We start from the raw sequence: 23,698 nt of genomic DNA on the forward strand, positions 1-23,698 counted from the left end.
GTGACATTTCCACTGCATTATAGAAGAAACAAACACTGACTCCATCTTTAGGTTGCGCTTCCTTATTCCACATCATGGCAGACATCACTCATCAGCCATACCATTCATTCCCGCTGAGTTCTGAGGCTGCTTTCATACCCTTCCCAACACGGTTCTCCAGGACATTCTAATGGAAGCCTGTTTCATCCACCCACTAAATAAACACTTATTTTCTTAAATTTAAATTCATTAGCCAACATATAGTGTATCATTATCTTCAGAGGTAGAGTTCAGTAATTCATCAGTTGTGTATAACACCCAGTGCTCATCAAGTCATGTGTGCCCTCCTTAATGCCCATCACCCAGTTACCCCATCCCCCCAACCCACCTCCCTAAATAAATACTTATTGAGCATCTATTATTTGTTGGGCACCCATTGTAGGTGCCATATTTGGAGTAGCCAATACCAAATTTAATGCTCTTTTAAGAGTCTGGGTGAACAAGTGAACCCTCCAAGCTCTCTTCCCTTTCCATCTCCTTTCTAATCTAAGCTCTGCAGAGACAGAGCAGTTAGGACCAACACATTCCCCCTCCCCATCTGCCTTTGAGGTTCCTAATGACATGAGTCTAATATGAAGAGTGCTTCTTGTATTCTCCTTCAGCTGAAAGCATCTTCACATGAAGGGCTTTGTACACAACGGGACTGGAAATACAGTGGGATTCCTCTATGTCCTCGATCCTCAGTCCCCACGTCTTTCCTGTCATGTAACTTCCTCTTTGAGGAATAGCTGAACAAAAGAAATAACTGAGTGGCATTTGACCTCCCTGAGTCAACAGCTGGCAGATTTCATATTTCTATATTTGTTTCATTATTGGGTAACAAAACCAGTCTAACGTTCAATCTTTCCCTCTTTAACCACAGGATCTTCAGATGGGACTTTGAGCAGAGACATTTTTCTTTCTACCCGAAATAATCACGAATAGGTTAAGGTAAAACAAGCAAATTAGGTGAGGTGGTTCTTCCAAAATTATGTGGAATTGGGAGCTTGGGGTCCTCCAATGAAATATTCCTATTGTCTCAGAGGTGCCTGGGTGGCTCGGTGGGTTGAGCTTCCAGCTCTTGTTTTTGGTTGGGGTCATGATCTCAGGGTTGTGTTATTGAGACCTACAGTGGGCTCCTTGCTCAGTGGGGAGTCAACTTGAGATTTTTCCTCTCCCTCTCCTTCTGCATTCTCTTGCTCACTCACTCTCTCTCTAAAATAAATAAGTCTTTTTAAAAAAAGAGATATTCCTACTGTCTCTCTCTCTCTCTCTCTCTTTTTTTTTTTTTTTTGGTGCTCTAAATATGACATGAAGAACATGGGCTGGGTTGTGGGTCTATTCAGTCTACATTTTGTTCTGCTTAGTATTGTCACTCAAAATATCTCAAGTCTGGACTGATAAACATGGATGTGAAACAGAGTTTTCAGAATTGAAATGTAGGCAACATCCTGGCTCCATATGTGACTTTGGGCAAATTCTGGAGCCTCCCTAAACCTCTGTCACCTCAACTATGAAACATAAGCAGTAGCATCTACCTGTATGTAACAGGTGAGGTTGTAAATCGTCCACGTAAATCTCCATATGACCCAGGTAGGAGCTCAGTGTGTATCTGCTTTCAGCTTTGCTGAGCTTGCTGCCGTGTTCAGGCTGACTCTGTAGTTCAGTCCTCTCACAATGGAAGTAGGAGAAAAGGCATGTTATAGCAAATCAAGAGCTTGACTTTCCTCTTGTTGTCCATTTGACAGCATGGGAAGCCGTACCGACCCTGAGGGATCACCTGAATATTTTTTACTAAGATCCTAAAAAAGATAGGCATCTCTTTAAGGAAAACAATCTAGTAGCCATGCCATCTGGATTAATGACAAAGGTAAATTAGAAGTGATTGGTTGCTTTATCAAATAATTCATCCTAGGAGTCTTTCAGAATGGGGTTCACAAATTTTTGCTGTAAATGGCCAGTGAGCAAAAAAAATTGAGGCTTTGCAACCAAATGATCTCTGTGGTAACTACTCAATTCTGCCCTTGTAAATCAGAAAGAGATGATATGTAAATGCATGGCCATGCTGTGTGCCAATAAATCTTTATTTACAAAAATGGGGTGGGGGCGGGGCTGAATTTTGGCTGTGGTCTGTAGTTTACTGATGCCCAATTTAGAATCATAGAATTATAGAAGCCCATGATTGGAGTGGACCTGCCCTCCCAGCCAAGGCTTGAGCCACCTCCAACTCTTACAATCCAATATAACACAACCTCTGCTTAGATGCCTCCAGGGCAGGGTGGCTCCCTACCTACCGTTTGCATACAATTCTGGTTCTTAGAAAACATTTTCTTCAACTGAACCCAAATTGTCCGTTTAACCCTCTGGTGGCTGAGATCAGACTTTGTGCTATTGCCATCTTGACAGCGATGCTGTAAACCAGATGCAAGCAAGAGAAGGTGGTTGGCTTACGTGCCCACCATCCTGGAAGTCCTGTGGGAGTATGAGTAAGTCTATCTTGTTTAATGACTAATCCGAATGGATTCAGACCATAGTGTGAGGGTCCTAGAGGCCTCTTGTTGGCCCAAGTATTCCTTTATTGGTGGGTCATGAAGAATTTCAAGGTTTCCAAGGCAGGGATCAGAGCAGATAGGGTACTTGATAGGCTTGGAAAAGTACCTGTTAACCTACAAGGAGAACATATTTCAATTATTTTCACAACCTATCCACATGAATACCAGTCTTCCGTAGAAAAGTATCTGACACACAGTAAGTGGTTGATAAATATTTGTTGGAAAAAATAGCTGAATAAAAGAACAAATGTAGTAAGAACTTTGCAGTCTTAGAACGCTATTAATGAGGTCCCAGAACAGTCAGTGGTAGAGACTTACAGGCCCCAAGGTGATGGAGCCAACAGGGCAAGACATTCCATTTATGACGGGCATCCGATTTATGTTTGAAGTTGAAGAATTCACATCCCAGAAATTATTTTATGCCAGTGTTCTGAGGCTTGTCAAATTTGGGACTAGACAAACAAAAAAGGACCAATACTGTATGATTCTGCTTATATGAGGTTCCTAGAAGAAGCAAATTCGTAGAGACAGAACACAGAACGGCATTTACCAGGGATTAGGGCAGGGAGACATGAAGAGTGTGAAGACGTAAGAAAATTTTGACCATGTGTACTTGTTAGTGGATGTTGTGGAGGCAAACCAAGCTGAAGAGTTGTCTTTTGACATCCTATGTTGTATCTGGAGACCATAAACACTGCTGGACCCAAAGAGACTTTGGCTCCTTCCTCAGTTTTGAGCTCAGCGGTAGTACTGGGCCATGTGGGATATGGCTTCTCCAGCAGTTGGCAAGAGGAAGTGGATAATGCAGCCCTGAAGTACAGAGGACTTAATTCCACATGCCAGTGAACGTGAATGAGTTAGAGACAAGAGATAGGTGGGATCTGGCAAATAATTTGCTCTTCCTTCTAATGGACCGTTTGGAGAACTGGTGGCTTCATGTGATCTGTCCAAAGATACTAGACGACTGTATCTTTCCTTAAGCTGTGATCAGCTCAGTGATATACCCCCTTAGTTTGCTTTGTCTCTGTCCCAGCCTTAGCTCCCTTGTGCCTTTACCTTTGCTGCCCTGGGATTGTACCTCCAATGAAACATTAATTAATGTAGAATATCGGTTAATGTTATAATGTCTCTCTCATGTGCTCCATAGCATCCCTTGCATTTGTCATGGTATATTTTAATGACCTTTTTGTTTGACTCTTTCTTCTAGTAAAATGTGAGCTCCTTATGGGAAGAGACTGTATCCTTTCACTTCATTGTTGTATTACAGGGTCTGGCGCAGTATCTGGTACTTAGCTGATGGGCAACCAATACTTGCTACTATTGAATGAGTAAGTAAATGAATAAAGCAGACAAAGCTGACCACAATTCTCAAACACACCCCGGGAAAATCAGGCCATGAATGGTTGGGAATGAATATTCAAGCTGAAGCAACATTATTATGGGATTTTTATTACAATGTACACCAATATTTCTGAGCACTTACTCTGGGCCTACTGTGTGCTCTTTGTTACTTCTTATTATAAAATAATTTGGTTTTCTGATCTATAATTATATCCTGGGTGAATCTGGGATTGTGTGAGCCTAGTGTCTTATGTAACAAATGAATTATAAGAGCCCAGAGGGAGTACTCCTATGTGCCAAGAGCTTTTGCCTTATTTATGTCAGAACCAGAGTTTAAAGCTCTGTCCCTGAAGGACTGAACCCATATCCACTTCCATACCCAACTTTATCCCCATCCCTGCCAAGTACCTGCAGCTAGTGGGGCTGGCTTAAAGGTACCAGGTCTCACCCCTCCCCCCATCCTTCTGCGCAGTGTGCAGGCAGGGTCTGCCTAGAGGGTAGGGTAGAAGTTGGGTAGGAAGGAGAAACTATTGGAACTGACTTGCCCCAATTCTGATGACAATTCCTTCATGCTGACAGGACAAGGACTAAGAAAGGTGGAGGAAGAATAGGAAAGAGAAACAGGTCAGCATAATGCAAAAGAAACTAGGAGGGGTTTTATTTAAAATTTCTAGTTGTTATACAACCAAATCTGAGCTTGGCTAATGAGACCGAGGGCCTTGGCTCTGGTTTTAAGGTCTTAAGAAGGTCTTTCTGTCCCTCTTTCCTCTTGGTCCTCTCTTGAAGCTAGGTTTTTCATGTCTAACTGGGAAATTAGGGCATCATTGGGGCAGTAAAAGTAGCACAGGGTTAGAATTCTGGAGATTTGGGTTCTGTTCCTCATCTGCCACTAACCTGCGGTGACCTCAGTAAGTCCCTTCCTCTCTCTAAATCTCTGTTTCTGAATCTATACAATAAGAGTTTGTTGAGCTCCTTTGCAGTGTCTGCATGGTGCAGGGTCCACGAGTCTACAATCCAATTAACTTGCTCCAGCTGATAACTACAGCTGTGATCATTTACTAATAGATGTTGAGGCGAGTCTGTCCCATAGGGGTCTTGGCATGTACATTTTCCCACTTGTTGTTCCCACTGCTACTTCCTCTTGCTGGCTTGTTTCCTTGTGTGGTTTGTAACTTATGACTCTTGAGCTCCTTTTCCACTGGGGTTTGCTGTGGGAGGCCAGTTTGTTCTGGTTCGTGCAGTTGTCCCTCCAAGGTGGTTCTAAATTTGTCTCTGCTGAGGCCTGATACCTCCTCCTGGACCAGTGTTTGACATCAGTGTGAAATAAAACCTCACATCTGCAGGCACACAGGCCTGGGGTTCTGGTAGATCTTAGAAGGTGGCAAACATGTCAACTATTTCCCACAAGCCAGTGGGTAGAATTTTTCTCATCTGCAGGTGGTGGCTGAGACAGATGGCCTCTCTTGACTGCCGGTCCCCTGTGAATATTGTACACAGGTCCAGTGACCTGGATCACCTCCCACAGCCCCTGATGTCCCAGTACCCCGCTATGACTCAGAAAGCCCCTTAGCCACAGAACTTCAGTTCCCACTAATTGCTCTGATTTTGAGTTCTCTCTTTCTGGCATCCAAATATTTCCTTTCCTTGGTTTTGAGCTTGAATCTTTGTGTTTGAAGAAATATGTCCCTGCCTGTGTGTCCAAAGGGCAGGGGAGTCCTCCACTGGTTGACTCAGCTCAACCAGCCACATTCTGCCTTGTTGTGGTTATTTTGTATGGTTGATTTTTCATAGATATACTGGGGGACCACCCATGCACTGTGGTATCAGGGCTCCGGGAGGCAAAATTTCCTGCTATCACACCCTTCCTCCCAGTAAGAGAACTTCTACTGGAGTCTGAAGTCCTTTCTCCAGGGGCAACAACTCTGTTTCCACTGGAAAAGCTCAGGTTTCCAATGTGACCTGCCTTTCCTGCTTGCTGCACCCCCAGGAAAAGATGGAGAATAGCTATATGCACAAAGGGACAAGAACAGAACTTTTCCTGAGCAGGAAGAGGGAAGGAGAGCAGCTGGTCACTGCACAAGTAGGATGGAGAGAGGGAAGAATGAAGCAAGCCAAGCTCCTGGGGTGGAGAAAACCCTGAGCCCCACTTTATTGGTGTCAGGATGTTAACAAGAACCACCTCCTCCCTCCTTCCCCTTCACCTCCATGGTGTGTGTGTGTGTGTGTGTGTGTGTGTGTGTGTGTGTGTATTTATATGTTGTGTGATTGTGTATGAGTGTATTGTGTGTGTGAGAAAGTATTGTGAGTATGCCTATGTGAGTGTACATGTGTTTGTGTGAGAGAGTACTGTGAGTTTGTGTGAGTGTGTGTGTGTGTGTGTGTGTACGTGAAGTGCACAGTCAAGGCACCAGGAGTCAGGAGAAGTAAGCGTGAATCCCAGTCTTGTCATTCTCTTGTGAACTGCTTCTCTTCCTCAGCCTGTCACTTCTTTACTCACAAAATTAGAGAACTGTATTAAATTTACAGATTATAAGCATAATTTTAGCAGTGGAACCTTTATTTTCAAATGCAAGTTTACACAGAAACTAATATTTAAAACATGTATGGTGACTAACATAATATAATACAAAATATTATTATAATAAAAAAATAAATAAGTGAAGATAATAAAGAAAAAATATTTATTTAAAAAAATAAATAAAACATATAAAAAAAAAGGGGGGGAACTGCCTCGATTGATTGAACAAGGGCCAGGGCCCCAAAGCCCAGTGGTTTCCTCCCCGCCTCTTAGAAAAGGCCTGTACAGATCCCTGGGACCTCTGGAACATGGCATGAAAACAGCCAGTCCACACGTACTTTCTCCAGTTTCTTCCAGTGAGGCATTACAATTATGATCAGACGGAGAACAGTTTCCCTAGCCATGAAATTCATGCAACAGAGCTGGGTGGCATGATTTCCCCGAAAACAAGAAGTCAGAGTTACCAAACTGTGAAGCAAAGATCCTTGACCTACACTGTGTTCTTGGTTCAAGCAGCTTCACCTCATCGCGGAGAAGCTGTTGACACGCCACCGTCAGCTGTTGTGGAGTGCTCGGAAGGCTGCTGGGCTGGAAAGGGGGTGCTTTCACTAACCAGCTGGGAGCCATTAGCAAATTACTCCCCCCCGCCCGCCCCGGAGCTTCAGGTCTTTATTTGTGCAAAGAGGGGAGTGGAAGAGATTAGTCACTGATAGGTCCACCGGCAGCTCTAAACCCTTTCTGAGATACAGTCACATGATTAACGTACTCACAAAAATTAATTGTGCATATAGTACGTGTCAGGCACCACGTGCTTTGCCGTGGAGATTGTAGTCGAACAGGAAGACAGACATTGAACAAGGATGAATTGTATGAGAGGGAAGTACGGAGGTCTAAGAGAACATTTGGGAGGACCTCAACTTGGACCAGGGGGTCAGGATGGTTCTCCAAGACAGAGAGAGAGAGAGATACACAGAGGCTCAGAGAGAGACAGAGACAGAGACTGAGAGGGAACCGGGAGAATTATGGGGAAGAAGTCTAGAATGACTACAAAGTAGGAACATGGGTGGGATTGGAGCAGAGGTCAGAGACATCAGCGACTACATGAGTAATTCACTTTCAAATGCACCAAACCATTTCTTGACTGGGTTGGTCTAACAGCACAGGTAAAACTGTTCCACATCACTCGGCATCAGGGAAATACAAATCAAAACCACAATGAGATGCTACCTCACACCAGTGAGAATGGCTAAAATTAACAAGTCAGTAAACGACAGATGTTGGTGAGGACGTGGAGGAAGGGGAACCCTTCTACACTGCTGGTGGCAATGCAAGCTGGCACAGCCACTCTGGAAAACAGTATAGAGATTCCCTAAAAAGTTAAAAACAGAACTACCCTATGACCCAGCAATTGCACTACTAGGTATTTACCCAAAGGATACAAACATAGTGGTTTGAAGGGCACCTGCATCCCAGTGTTCATAGCAGAAATGTCCACAATAGTCAAACTATGGAAGGAGCCCAGATGTCCATCAACAGAAGAATGGTAAAGAAGATGTGATATATATGTATATATATATAACTAAATATATTTATTAATACAAATATATATAGCGGAATATTACTCAGCCATCAAAAAGAATGAAATCTTGCCACTTGCAAGGACGTGGATGAAAGTAGAGGGTATTACGCTGAGCAAAATAATTCAGTCTGAGAAAGACAAATACCATATGATTTCACTCATATGTGGAAAGAAACAAAACAGATGAACATAGGGGAAGGGAAGGAAAAATAAAATAAGATAAAAACAGAGAGGGAGGAAAACCATAAGAGACTCTTAACTGTAGGAAACTAACTGAGGGTTGCTGGAGGGGAGGCGGGTGAGACTTGGGGTAATTGGGTAATGGGCATTAAGGAGGGCACTTGATGTAATGAGCACTGGGTGTTATATGCAACTGATAAACCACTAAATTCTACCCCCAAAATTAATAATATATGTTACCTAAATTTAATTTAAATAAAATTTTTTAAAAAATGCACCAACCTGGTGTGTAAAGCAAACTCTTAGACATTTTTGTATTCTACTTTGCTCCCAAATATTTGAGCAAGCAGTTTGCAGAGATACATAAAATATACATGGTAATAGAATAAAGAACAGTGAGAGACACAGAGCAGGGATACAGAAGAGAACCAGGAATAAGAATCGGAGTGTGTGCCAGATGACCCAAATTCTTGCTACAGATGAGTCACAGATTTTGATCAGAACTTTTCAGCAGCCAGTGTAGACGGAGTTCATGTGTCCATGTTCAGTGATACAATTCACAGTGTTAATAAGGGGAATACAGAGAAGTTGTTGCTATGAAGGCAGTTGTTGGTATATTTCTTCTAGAGTCCTCCAGTAAAAACAATTCATTGTATATGTATATATGTATAATTCATTGTATAATTCATTGTATATGTATATATGCTGTCTCTCTTCTTATCTGGCATATACAATTCATTGTATATGTATATATGTATATACATACATGTGTATATGTATATACATATATGTATATGTATATGTGTATATATGTATATGTATATATGTATATGTATATGTGTATATGTATATATGTATATGTATGTGTGTATATGTATATGTGTATATGTGTATGTGTATATGTATATGTGTATATGTATATGTATATATGTATATGTGTATATGTATATGTGTATATGTATATATGTATATGTATATATGTGTATGTGTATATGTATATATGTATATGTGTATGTATATATGTATATGTGTATATGTATATGTGTATATGTGTATATGTATATGTATATATGTATATGTATATATGTAGTCTCTCTTCTTATCTGGCATATACAATTCATTGTATATGTATATATGTATAATTCATTGTATATGTATATATGTATATATGTTGTCTCTCTTCTTATCTGGCTTAATCCAGGGTAGACTTTAAAACATCAACCCTCCTCCTCCCTTATCACCCTCTTCACCCCAGTGTTTTGATATTGCTGCTCGAGACGGTTCTCCTTCACCAGAGACTCCAGCACAACTGGACATTTTTCGTCTAAATCTAGATGTAAATGACCTAAGTTGGGATGGAGCGTCATCACCACTATTACCTTGAAAAGCATTACAAATTCATTATTAATTCCATTCTGTTTTTATTTTAACATTTTTGTCTCTCCCTTGTTTCTAGGTCACTTGGGAATAAAACCATTTATAAAACTGTCCCACTGAGAAATCTATTTTTGAATAATGCTGTTTTAAATAAAGCCTGTCATTCCTGATATATGACACAAGTGATGATCTTATCAAAGCTGGCCCTAGCTATTTAACAGAAGTCAGTTCTCCTTTCTTTTTCTGCACTTAAATTATGAATGACTTGAGAAAATAGTTTTTGATAGGATTTGCTTTAATATTTTCTTCTTCATTTCTGGACAATGCCAAACATACATGTGAGAATGTGTATTTTCAATTAATTTCTTAGCGTTGTGTAGATATGCACGTAGGATCTCCTTCACTTCTTAGTGTGTGCCTTTATGTTTGCTTGACCTCCTTCCTGAGCCTTAACTATTTCATTTCTTGGATAAAAATGGTTAAAACCTCTATTTTGTGTTAATATGTGGTTGTAAGAACTGAAAAAAAGAGTGTGTATAATCTTTATATAGTAGGTAGTACATTGTATGTACATGAAAACAATAAACAATCTTATCTAGCAAGATCATTTTAAGAATTAAGAGAATATGGGGCGCCTGGGTGGCACAGCGGTTAAGCGTCTGCCTTCGACTCAGGGCGTGATCCCGGCGTTCTGGGATCGAGCCCCACATCAGGCTCCTCTGCTATGAGCCTGCTTCTTCCTCTCCCACTCCCCCTGCTTGTGTTCCCTCTCTCGCTGGCTGTCTCTATCTCTGTCGAATAAATAAATAAAATCTTTAAAAAAAAAGAATTAAGAGAATACGTATAGAGAGGTTATCAGGTAAGAAAGAAAGTTAAGTTTTGTTAATATCTTCCTTCATCAAGGGTATGAGGAGACAGGTGCCCTAGAATGTTGGCAGGAATAGCCATTGGTAGCCACTTTAGAGAGAGTTTGGCAGTGTCTGTGAAAGTTTAAAAATAGACAGACCTTATAAATAGCAATTCAACTTCTCTGTTTCTACCAGAAAAATTGGGTATTAGCACGAAGAGGTATGTATAAGCACGTATATTGCAACACTGTTTGTAATAAACTAACAAAAACTGGAAACTACCTAAATGTCCATCAACGCAGAATAATTACATAAATTTTGGTGTGACAATTCTGTGAAATAATTTTAAAAAACTGAGGTAGATTTATATGTGGAAATATATAGCATGGAAAGAGCTCCAAGAAATAACATTGAAAGAAAAAAAAAGGGGTATGGAAGCATCCTTCAGTATGATACCATTTATGTAAATACAGAGCCACATGAAGTAATATTATATATTGGTACATACATGAATATGCAGAAAAATTGTAAATTTACATACTAACATAACAGTCGTTACCTCTTGGGGAGTGCAGGAAGGAACTGAAACTGAGAACTATGGTCAAAGGAGACATTTTCTTACCTCTAATGTTATAATCTCTTTTTCAGCAAGGAATCTGTGCATATGTTATAGAATTGAAACAGAATTTTGGGTCACAAGGGTGGCTCAGTTGGTAGAGCATTTGACTCTTGATTTCAGCTTGGATCACGGTCTCAGGGTCCTGGGACGAGCCCCATGTCAGGCTCAGCACCTAATAGGAGGATTTCTCTCTCCCTCTGCCCCTCTCCCTTCTCTCTCTCTCCCTTTCTCTAAAATAAATAAATAAATCTTTAAAAAAATAATTGAAACAGAATTTCTTAAAAACTGCTGGGCACAATGCCTGACATATAATAAGCATCTATTAAGTGTTAATTCCCTTCCTTTGGCATAAAATCTCAAAATCATTTGCCAAGTGAATTTGGATTTTATTCATTTATTAACCAAACATTAAGCACAGAGTTTGCCCCAGTCATGTCTTATGTTTTAATGGAGAGGAGTTTACACAGATGTTAACAACTCAGGGAGAAGACTAATAACTGAACAAGAAAAAATAAGAAAGCATCACAGGTGCTGGTAGAAATAGAGGATGTGATGGGAGCACATTGCTATAACTCTTTTTTTTTTCTTGTTCAAAACCAATTTAATAGCGATGGAAAATAAAGCCATCTGTGGGAACTTGTAGAGTAGTAATTGTCTGCCACATGAGCAATATATAAAAAGCACCAAATGAACCCGAGCACATCACACTCAAAGAAGAGTAACAACAGCAGCTTAAATGAACTGTCTGAGGACATCAGGCCTCAGAGTGTCTCTTGCTTACATGTCATTCCGATGAGCACTCTGGCCACATCCCGATGTGAGTGAAGTCCCTCATGATGGCACCCAGCAGCACTGACTGGAGGCAGGTCGCACAACAGGGAAGAAAGCTCACCTAGTGGAGGGGTCAACAGCATGGGTTTGGGGCCAAAGTGTTGAGGTTTGCATCTGCATTCTGTCAGTTACTAGCTGTGTGACATCGGGCACGTCACCGTTTCTCACTGTCCTAATGCATAAAAATGGGATAATATGTGTTTGTGTTCTCTCCAAACCCAGCTAAGAGCATTGGTTTCCTGCTCTTTCTTTTTTGTTGTTGCTGTTTCATAGTTTATCACTTATTTTTAAAAGCTTTATCAAGGCACAACTTACATGCATTAAATTCACCCATTTTGAATGTACAGTTCAATGAGTTCTTAGCAAATTTATATAATTGCACAATTACCTCCACAATCCAGTTTTAGAATACTTCCATCACTCCCCAGGGTGTCCTCATTCCCATTTATGGCTGAAGCCTGCTCCTACCAGTCTAGGTGACCACCAATATGTTTCCATTTCTACAGTTTGTCTTTTCTAGAAATCTCCTGTAAATCAAATCATACAACAGGTAGTCTTCTGTGACATTGCCGTAACTCTTAACCTGGTTTGGAGAAGTCAAGGAACAAGGAACACTTTACAAATAATGCAAGTGGTCAGAGACTAGATCAAATAACAGCATGAATTGAAAGAAGGCTTGAGGCAGACCATTTATAGCCGACGCTGATATGATTTAGGGATGGCTGTCATGACTCACTACAACTTATACACACAACCATTAAAGAAGCAGGACTTCAGAAATGTTTGTCCTTTGCTGAAGAACCATCCTGTAAAATAGGATCAAAGACGATTTAAAATCCACATTCAGTTCTGCTCACTGACTCGGTTGTCCCATCTCACATCCTGGAGTGGGGTCCCTTCTGAGATAATGTATAAAAATGAAAGCAGGGATATCAGATTCGTGGGACAGGCTGAGATTAAATTCCAGAGATACAGGAGACAAGATAAGAACTCTAGAACACGAAGTGAAAGTAAGCTGGGGGATGAGGACAGAGAGGAAATATCCATACAGCATCAAGACTGAGAACTATCCAGGGAGCAGATATGGAATTAGAGTTTCCAGGGGAAGCCTCTCTTCCCTGATCCTATTCCTTAAACCAAGTGGTCTCACCCAGTCACTAGGCGGTTTCAGTCATGAAAATGAAATGTTTGGCGCTCTACTCTCCTTTAGAATTTCTTACTTAAACTTATCTCTGCTTTTTGCTCACTGTGACTTCACAACTTTAGATCTGCTGGTTTGGGCTCCTATTTCTGGCTCAGTGGACTTCATGACCCCACACATGTGACCCTTGGCTCATCTTGGACATAGCGTAAAGGTACCCTATTGCTCTCCTGGCCCTGAGCAACCATTGCTAGACCCAAACCATTAGAGCTCTCAGGATCCTGAACCAGGGTTAGCCTTCCTGGTCAGTATCAACCCTTGGATAGGTAGGAATCCAAGGCAAAGTGATGAATGGATTGGTATGAGCCATATTGTATTGTGAAGAGGTCTGTAGTGGATGCTTGTGGTCCTGGGGTTATGACCCAACTGGCTCTAAGATATGGCATCCTGGACCCAGCGCCTGATGCCATGAAGCTAAAGAATGTCATCAAAAAGAATATTTGTTTTCTATCACAAGTGACCAAAATCAAAACTGCATCAGTTCATGACAAGAAAGATAAAGGGAAGAAAAACCTTTGTTGAGCCTAACTGTGCAGTAGACATGTAGGTTGGGGATCTTGCTTGAAATACCTTCTTCATTACTCAAATTCTGTGACCTACTTATTGTTATGCCTATTTGCATACAGTAGAACTTAAGTTGTTCTTTCTTTTTTTAACTCAAGGAACTATAAGACACAGAGAGGACATCTGCTTCTTTCTGTCCTTGAGTTTTTTCAGTGCATCTTTGATCTCCTTGTTTTGCAAACTATATATGATGGGATTCAGCATGGGAATCACAGCTCCATAGAACATGGACACCAGCTTGTCTTGGTCCTGTGAGTAGCCAGCACTAGAATGGAGATATGAGAAGAGACCAGAGCCATAGAAGAGAATCACTGTGGTCAGATGAGAGACACAGGTGTTGAAAGACTTCATCTGCCCTTGGGTTGAATGAATCTTCATGACAGCAGCAATGATGTAGCCATAGGACACCAGGACAAGACTTGATGTCCCACCAACTGCACACACAACAAGAAAGTTCACTACCTGGCTGAGGAAGGTACTAGAGCAAGAGAAGACAAGCAGAGGTGGCAGGTCACAGAAAAAGTGGTTAATGACTCATGGCCCACAGAAATGCAGCTGGAATATGGGGCTCATTTGGACCAATCCAGTGAGCAACCCTCCAGTGTATTCTATAATGACCAACCCCAAGCAGATGGTGGGTGACATGAGGGCTGTGTAGAGAAGAGGGCTGGAGATGGCAGCATACCGGTCATATGCCATGGCCACCAGGAGACAGCATTCAGTGCCCCCCATGCCAATGAAGAAGAAAAACTGAGCAGCACAGCTCACAAAGGAGATTGTCTTCTGTTGCTTGAAGAAGTCGCAGAGCATCTTGGGGGCAATGGAGGATGTATATGAGATGTCAACAAAGGACAAGTTTCCAAGGAAAAAATACATGGGAGAATGGAGGCATGACTCCATCCTGATCAAGACAATGAGGCCCGGGTTCCAAGCCAGAGTCATGGAGTAGATCCCCAGAAACAACACAAAGAGGACAACCTGTAGCTCTGGATGCTCTGAAAATCCCAAAAGGATGAAACTGGTTGTCATGCTGACGTTCCTTCCCATGGCCATGGATCTTCTCTCTGCTGCCAGCGGAGCCCCAAAGGGAGATTCCTGGGGAGTGAAAATCCAGGTGAAGAAAACACTTTGTTCTGCCATGGAATCATAGCATCCCCGAGTCACAAGAGACACAGGAAAGCAAATGTCCAACCTCTACCTTATGCAGAATTCCTCTCTACAGCATTTATTGGGTCTTTCATGGAGAGCATTGTCATCCCGATTCTGATGCACTATTCCTGCAAAACTGACAGCTCACGAAGGACCGGCATTTTTGCATTGTCTGGATCATGACCTTCACTGCCAATGCCACCACTTTACTGAAGGAAGTTATTGATAGAACTTGGACTAAACACCCCCTTTTTTTCTCTTGCTTCTAGGCACTGTGGTTGGATTATTGAGCCACTCAGATTTATGTTAGATACTTCTTTCCTTTTTTAAAGAAAATAAATATGTCAGCAATTAGAATACCCAGAGAGGCAATTCTGTGTTTCTTGTCATCATAGTTTGTTCTGACCAACTTTTATGGGGTCAAAGTGTTCTCCTTTAATCAGTGGAATGAAGCACATAGAGGTGTAAAACACTGGCATCCCCTTTAGAGATTAAAGATAGGAGTTAAAAATAAAAGTTCAGGGGCGCTTGGGTGGCACAGCGGTTAAGCGTCTGCCTTCGGCTCAGGGCGTGATCCCGGCGTTATGGGATCGAGCCCCACATCAGGCTCCTCCGCTAGGAGCCTGCTTCTTCCTCTCCCACTCCCCCTGCTTGTGTTCCCTCTCTCGCTGGCTGTCTCTATCTGTGTTAAATAAATAAATAAAATCTTTAAAAAAAAATAAAAAAAAATAAAAGTTTAGGACACCTGGGTGGCTGAGTTGGTTAAGCATCTGACTCTTGATTTCTGCTTAGGTCATGATCTCAGGGTCATGAGACTGAGTCTCACACTCAATAGGGAGTCTGCTTCTCTCTCTCTCCCTCTGCCACCCCCCCATCTCTCTCTACTATAAATCTTAAAAAAAAAAAGTTCAACACTGGAAAGTGCCAGTGTTCATTTTGCACAAATATTATCATTTGATCACAAACCTTGCACCATATGTTTGATAGAGCTAAATGTGGGTGATGTAGAAAGTAATAAAACATGATTATTAAGTTCAAAATGTTCAACATAAGGCATGGGACAGACAGGAAACGGATAAACCACAGCACAACGTGACAGGTGCCCTGAGGGAAGTATTCGTACATTGTGTGGGTCCTGGGCACAGCAGCTGGAGGCTTCCGAGAGGTGTGTTTGAGGAGGTTTCCAACAGTGAGTAAAGGGTTAGCAGGATGAAAATCTGGTGTGTGAGGGGATTGGTGGCAGTTGGTTCAGAGAACTTTATGTTAAAGATGGGAAAATCATTTGCAAAAGTGAAGGAGAGCATAGTACTTGGGACACCTTAAAAATGTCATCATGGCAGAAGCGCGGGGTGAGCAGGGTGAAGAGAAGATGAACAGAAGTCTAGTTTTGAGAGGCAGTGGGAGGTGGGCAAATTGTGAGAGATCCTTGAAAGCAAAAGCAAAAATGGCAAAAACATTTGTTTAGTTGTTTCATATGTATGTATGTATATAATTGTATCTACTATGCATGTAATTGCATATGCTATATATATAATTGCATACATGTACATAGATATTCAATTTCAGCCTTCTCTCCACTTCCAACTTTCTGTCCCCTTTACCCTGTTCTGCTCTTTTTATAGGACTTATCACCTTCTCCCATTGCATGTAATCGATTGGTTGTTGATAGTTGATTATCTGTCTCCCTTTACTAGAATGCAAGCTTAAGGAAGACCAGGATTTGTAGGAATTTTGTCTCTTTTGTTCATTGAAGTATCGCAAGCACCTACACCAATACCCGGCACATAGTGGGTGCTCAACAAATATTTGCTGGGTAAATATCATGCTAAGGAGTTTGACTTTTCTCCTATGGGCAAGAGGGAAAACAGAAGTTTTGGTCTGGTTTGTTTTTAAATTTTTAATTATTTCTTTGTAAACAGGGAACTAGTCATCAAATACGATTTTAACAATATAACAGAGCAGTGTTCCAGTGTGGAAGCAGGTGTGGAAGCTGGATAGCAGTGAAAAGAAACTTAGGAGACCAGACAGTTGCTTCAAAAGCCAGGAGGAAAGCTATTGCTGATTTAAGATGAGACGAGTAGTTTTAGAAATGCACGCTTCCCTGAGATGCAAGAACACCATTCTTTCTGCAGTGCAGCAGGGGAGAGAAACCATAAATGGCCAGACAAGTAGTCCCTGCTCCCTTATTTCTCACATTCACGGTCACCATCAAAGGTATATGTTAGCGAGATTCACCATGATTCTTTCCCGTATCAAGCCAGAGTCTATCATATATAGTCTAATACATTTTTGAGAGTGTGATAAAAGTGAATTAACAATCATTTTATATGATGACTACATCAATAACCTGGTTATTTTGGCCTGAATTATCTGGAGGTAAGATATAGAGTATATGGCATGCATTAAATGTCCTTATAAGGATAACTATATATAATGTATATTACATGAATATATTGCATATTATATTTTATATGGATGTGTATATATGTGTATATATAATATATACCATAGTTTTCATGGTCTGAAAGCCACCACCACTACTTAGACAGCTTTTTTGAGTTGACACAGCCTCCCCACACCTGTTACCTCATCTGTGGGCATCTAAAGCCGGGCTCTGATGTCAGACAGAGCCAGTCTCTAATCCTGCATCCCCACTCGCAGGCTGTACAGCCTTGGGTAAGTGGACACATCACTCTTAAATCTCCTCTTTTCATTTCTCTCAACTGCAAAATGAAGACGATGATAGTATTGACCACCTCATAGAATATGAGGATTAAAAGAAATAAGTTACATCAAGTTTTGGAGAGAAAAAAAATAATTTTTACTGCTTACAAATGATCAGCACTGTCAGGATTTGAATCCAAGACTCTCCATTCCTAATCCAGAGTCTGCTCTTCACTGCACCTGCTGCTTAAAGCCAGGTGCACGTACTTGTACATAACAATAGCTACATTGACCATATGCCTTTTACTTATGTTATTGCCAATATTTACGGCAATATGTTGACTTACTTCATAACACTTATTGCGCTTTGTACTTCCTTTTGTTTGCGGACTTGTTCTGTCTGTATCCTTAACTATAAAGTCTGGGAAGACATTATAAGCTCAGTGCCTTCTATAGTTTCTGGCACGGAGTAGACATAAAATAATATTTGCTGAATGAGCTCAATTTACAGCAATTTGAAAAGACACCTATTACAGACCAGGAGCTCATTGAGGTTGTAACAAGTCAAGGACTCAAGTGACCAAGCCAAGATTTAAATCACTGATTGACTGCGGAGACTGTTCCCTTTCTTGAATGCTATAAAAGAATTTGGCAGATGGTCTGAGCAACCTACAGGACCATATTATGGGTGTGGCTACATTAGGTGTTTGATTTCCCCAACCTAACTGACTAGACAAGATTGGTTATGTGGAATCTGAATTCTGAAAATCACTGTAAGAGTTTTCTTATCCTCTCCTGGGAAGGTCTGCTTACCCTTTGACAAGGTCGAAGCTACATACCAAGATAAAGAGAAAGGAAGTTCTAATATGGTAACTCCCAAATAAATCCTATAACTGAGGTGCAGAGGGTATGTGCAGTTCAGACGATTTTGTAGGGTATTAAAAAGAAAACCTAGAAAGACTAGCTTGTAGGGAAAGAAATAAGTTTTCTGCTTTTACCGATTTTTTTCTTCTCATCTGTTATAGTGCTTGGCACTTTATAGGTGCCCAGTAAATATTTGACTGGCTCAATAAAGGTTTATTACATATTCACTATAAACCTGCCCCAATCCCAAGATCATTGGACCTATGTTATTTTAAATGCTGCATGGATGTCCAGAAAATTCTGGAGATATACTTAAAATAATAGAAGTAGAAACCAGTTAGCCTAGCCTTTCCCCCATTATAAATAGTAAAAGTAAAGCCAAAGAGAAAGAGTGAATGTCTATACAGCTGGTTGGTAGGAGAGGTGAAACTGGGACCTGTATCTCCTTTTCCAGGAGCAGCTCTTTCTGCTTTACCTTATTCTAAAAGCTGGAGTCTCAATGGTAACTAGAGAGCATCCAAGGAAACTAGATGATTTGTTTTGAGGCAAACATATCCTCATGCATATCCTCATGAGTCTTGAATAGTATAAAAAGCACTGGACTGAAAGCTTTAAAAACAATGCTGATTCAAGTCCTGTTTCTCCTGCCTTTTTGCTGTGTGACCTTGGGAAAAATTTTTATGCCATTCTGAGTCTTCATCTTCTTATCTCCTGTCTACACAATAAAGAGTGTTTTCTAGTCCACTTTCCTTCCTTATTTCCACTTGAAAAGAGCAGAACCTTTTTAAAAACAAAATTTTCTGCAGAAGTCCAGAATATAAAATAGGTGAAGTCCAGCTCCTCTGGTTAAAGTCAGAGCAGTAGGGAGAGCGGATGCCAGCATCCTGCCTGCTCCATCTTCCCTTCCTTCAAAAGTCTTTCCGACTCTCCCATTCTGTGATTCCAGGATTCACCATTCTTAAAGAAAGACAAAGTGTAGACTCACCTACAACTCCTTAAATTCTGGGCTTCAGTCAGACGGCTAAGACCAGACACTTGGAATTACAGTGAAACCATCTCTGCTGGCGCCTGAGGCACTGGTCTTGGACAAAGAGATAAATAAAATTTAGGTGTAGCTACTTTAAATTGGCCACCAAGGGAAGGACTTGACAGGGCTTTCAAGGAAGGCCAGTTCTCTCCTAAGTACCATTGGGTCTCTCTAGGTTGTGGGATACGACATGTCCCAGAGAGCACTACTGGCAGCCTGACTGGCCGTCTGGGCCCAGGGGTAAGGAAGTGCCAGCTTTGGTTTGGTGCAGTTGATTTCCACTGACCCTGCTTCCATTACAATCCTAGTCTCTGGTCCGGTTCCAATAAGATGTCTCCAGAGGCAGTGAAAGCCAAGAGTGCCTTTTGGCTTCAAAATGATGTTTCAAACAACAGTGATTACCTTTGTAAATCATCAGATATTTTACAGAACCTTTCAATGTAGAAGTATCTTTTGGGTGACTCCAAGGTTTGGAACTGGGACTAAATGAGTAACATCAAGGGAGAGGGAGAGAGAGAGAGAGATTATAGGAAAGCAATAGGACAGTCCAAAGGTGGAATGGATATTCTAGAAAGGCATGGATTTTCTATCACTGAAAGTAAGGAGAAAATATTATACTCGACAATGGTGATCTCATATGTGGCATTAGAAACAAACGACCTCACAGAAACAGAGAACAGATTGGGGGTTGCCAGAGGCAGGGGGTGGAGGGTGGAAGGAATGGGCAAAGGTGTTCAAAAGGTACAAACTTCCAGTTATATGATAAATATATCCTAGGAATGTGGTGTACAGCATGGTGAATATGGTTAACAACACTGTATTATATATTTGAAATTTCCTAAGTGAATAGAGCTTAAAAGTTCCCATCACAAGTAAAAAATTTTAACTGTGTGAGGTGATGTTAACTAAGCCTATTGTGATAATTATTTCACCATATATAAAATATCCAATCATTACGTTAAACCCCTTAAACTCATACAATGTCATGTGTCAATTATAATCTCAATAAAACTGGGAAAAATTTTAAGATAGGCTATCAGAGAGAGAGAGAAAGAGAGAGAGAGAGAGAGGGAGAGAGAGAGGGTCTGCACTAGTTGATCTTAGGGGTTCCATAAAATTCTAAGATTTTATGATTCTGTGAAATAAAGAGGAAAGAAGACAGATATTACCATTTTTGGTTGTGTGGATTGGGCTTTTTGCATACTTTATTTCGTAATATCCTCACAGTAGCTCTGAAAGGAAAGCATTCTTTTTTTTTAAAGATTTTATTTATTTATTTGACAGAGAGAGAGACACATCCAGCGAGAGACAGAACACAGGCAGGGGGAGTGGGAGAGGAAGAAGCAGGCTCCCAGCGGAGGAGCCTGATATGGGGCTCGATCCCAGGACTCCGGGATCACGCCCTGAGCCCAAGGCAGACGCTTAACGACTGAGCCACCCAGGTGCCCCTGAAAGGAAAGCATTCTTAAACGTATTTTCAGATGAGAAAATGGAATTTTGGAGATGTGCTTGCCAAAGGTCACAAAACAGATTGAGGCAATGCTGGAATTTGTGCTCAAGTCTTCTAGAAACCAAAGTCCATGCTCCATCCTCTACATCCCATTTCCTCCCAGAAGGACATGAAAAATGGATGGCAATGGGGGGAAATCATTTGGTAGACCTCATTTTTCAAAAGATCTATGTGAAGGGGGAATGAAACATGAGAGACTATGGACTCTGAGAAACAAACTGAGGACTTCAGAGGAGAGGGGGGTGGGGGAATGGGATAGACCGGTGATGGGTAGTAAGGAGGGCACGTATTGCATGGTGCACTGGGTGTTATACACAACTAATGAATCATCGAGCCTTACATCGGAAACCGGGGATGTACTGTATGGTGACTAACATAATACAATAAAAAATCATTAAAAAAATATTAAATAGCAGTATTTTCTCTTCAGAAATCATTTTCACCATAATATCCACCTCTTTAAATGTACTTACTGATTATTTTTATTGTAAATCTTAAGCTTGTAGCTCTTAAAATTCTTTAAGCTACTACTGATTGTTTTCTACTACTACAATCAGCTACTACTGATTGTTTTCCAACTGTATTTCTCATTAGTTTTCAACTTATAGTTTACTTTTTTTGGTCAAGTTAATCTTTCTTCAATTCCTAGAATATGGCTTTTGTATACTTCTTTTTATATAACCTGGTACACCAATCTCTTCTCTGCCAGTTATTAGATTCCATTCTTTTTAAAATCTAGACCAAGGCTCACCTGGTTCGGGAAGACTGTCCCGATTCATCTTAGCTAAGTAATCACTCTGTTATTTTCCATTTCTTCTGTAATGTTTGTATTCAAGCTCTTTCATTCATTTATTCATTCATTTTCTCACAAATATTTATGAGGTGTCCACTATGTGCCAACCCCTTTAATAAACCCTAGGAATACAACAAAAAAATAAAAAAATAAAAAATAAAAGAAAATAACCTTTAGCTGTTTGATTAGGGCCAGATTTCCCTCATGTACGTTCTGTTTATGCTTTATCAAATATCCAACTTGAAAAGACTTGAATTCTATTTCTGTGTCCTCGGGAGGGACATGCAAGGAACAGAAGGAAGTGAGCATTGTGCAAACCCACAGGACACGTGGCTTCCTTCAAGGATTTGTGAGAGATGTAGGCCACACCCTGTTGATGTTGGCAGCTCTGCAGCTTGCATCCAGATGAGAAAAATCTGCTATAGCTTCCCTTCTCCAACCACAAACCTCACCCGCTTCTCTTCTACCAGGGCCATATTCCCCCAGTATGAGGCTAAAAAATTTAGGTCCCTTCCTTGAATTCCCAGCTCCTGACCTTATGCCTACCTTCTTGGAGTTTCTCTAAGGCTTGATACTGGGGAGAGGATCACCATGGCCAATGCAGTAGTTTGTATGCAATTAATCTTTTCTAGATTAAAAATAATAAAAATAAAATCAAAGCACTCCTTCCTGCAGATTGAAGGGTGAAAGGACAGGATGCTGGAAGACTGTGATTTAAAAAAAAAATTCCCACCTCTCTCCTTCCCTCCCCCTGTCCCTCTTCTCCAAGACAAAACTTCAGAAAGGACTCTCTTTGACATTTGCAGAATAAAAATACCATCAATAGAATCAAGGCCTCCTTTTGTGACATCTCCACCCCAGTCCCTTTTTGTCAGGGGGTTATAACCTGATTTTTCATGATTGGCCACTTTCCCTTTAATGGATCTTTCTGACTTTAGACTCTCTCTAATTCAGTCCTTCCTCCTTAAACTGCACATGGACTTCCCTAAAGCACAGATCCAATCACGTCATTCCTTGCTCAAGAATATTCATTAGTTTGTTGTTCAATAATATCCTGATGACATCCAAATTCCTTATCCTGATTCTCAGAGCCCTCACCATTCAGTGATGCTTGGTGAACATGGCATGGTAATCAAAAAGGAGAAAACAGGAACAAAAGGCCATTGGACATGGCAAGTAGGAAGGAGGCTGTGATCTTCCCATCACAGTTTCAACAGAAGCCCATCCATCCCAGATGGGGTACTTGGAGTGGGGACCAGGGGATTTGAGTAAAGCCAGGTGCCAAAGAAAGTGAATGGTAGTTTGGTAGTTAAAGAAGAGAATGAAATGAAAAGTAGGTACAGTGGCTGGCAGTGTCAAGTGAAAGAATCCTCAAGATTGAGGAAACTGGAACAGATTTGGAGACTGAAGGAAAGGCCATGGGGAGGGATCTCTATAGCAGTTGTCCTCAGTTGTGGCTGCTCCCCAGATCATGACCAGTAGTTGGCATAGCCATAATGGAAGCCTGTGCCAATCACAAGAGATGAAGGAAGGCTGCATGAGAACACAGAGGCAAGCAGTAATGAGAAAGACAAGGAACCCAGAAATAGGAAGGGAGGGGTTATAATGGGAGGGGGTGCACAGAGGGCAAAGTTGTAGGAGGCTGGTCTTGTCTGTCTATGTAAATAGTTGTTTTAGCTCATTGAAAACAGAATAAAATTTTATTTTTCTGGATCCAGGGTAAGTGGTGAAGGTGGTCTCTTGGAATCTATTCTTAGTCTTAGACTAGATCTAAAAACAAGCAAGGTGGTGAAACCTAGAAAATAGTCACCCAACCACATGTGTCAGGCAGATGTGGCCCTCCCCAGTGTCTACTGTCTGTTCTTTAAAGAGATTCTGATTTTTCAGTCCTGTTTGGAGTGATGGGAGGGATAGAGCCTCTTCTAGGAAGCCACATTGCTATGTATCCCCTGCTGAGTAAGCCCACCTCCAAGCTTTTCCCAAGGAAGCCTTGCTAAGACCAGGAACACAGGCAAGCATGGAGCCTTTGGGAATCATGTATCCAATTAGCTGCTGTGCATTAA

At 41.1% G+C, this 23,698-nt stretch overlaps 1 protein-coding gene across 1 annotated transcript; it reads right to left on the reverse strand.

The window, feature by feature from the left end:
* Positions 1-11,702: 11,702 nt before the first annotated feature.
* LOC113246517 (olfactory receptor 5A1-like) lies at positions 11,703-14,907 on the reverse strand. Its single transcript, XM_026487111.4, is given in 1 exon segment — positions 11,703-14,907. A coding segment is annotated over 1 exon segment (1,047 nt). The 5' UTR covers positions 14,769-14,907; the 3' UTR covers positions 11,703-13,721.
* Positions 14,908-23,698: the final 8,791 nt, after the last annotated feature.

Source organism: Ursus arctos, unplaced genomic scaffold, assembly GCF_023065955.2.
Source record: "Ursus arctos isolate Adak ecotype North America unplaced genomic scaffold, UrsArc2.0 scaffold_23, whole genome shotgun sequence".
NCBI lineage: Eukaryota > Metazoa > Chordata > Mammalia > Carnivora > Ursidae > Ursus > Ursus arctos.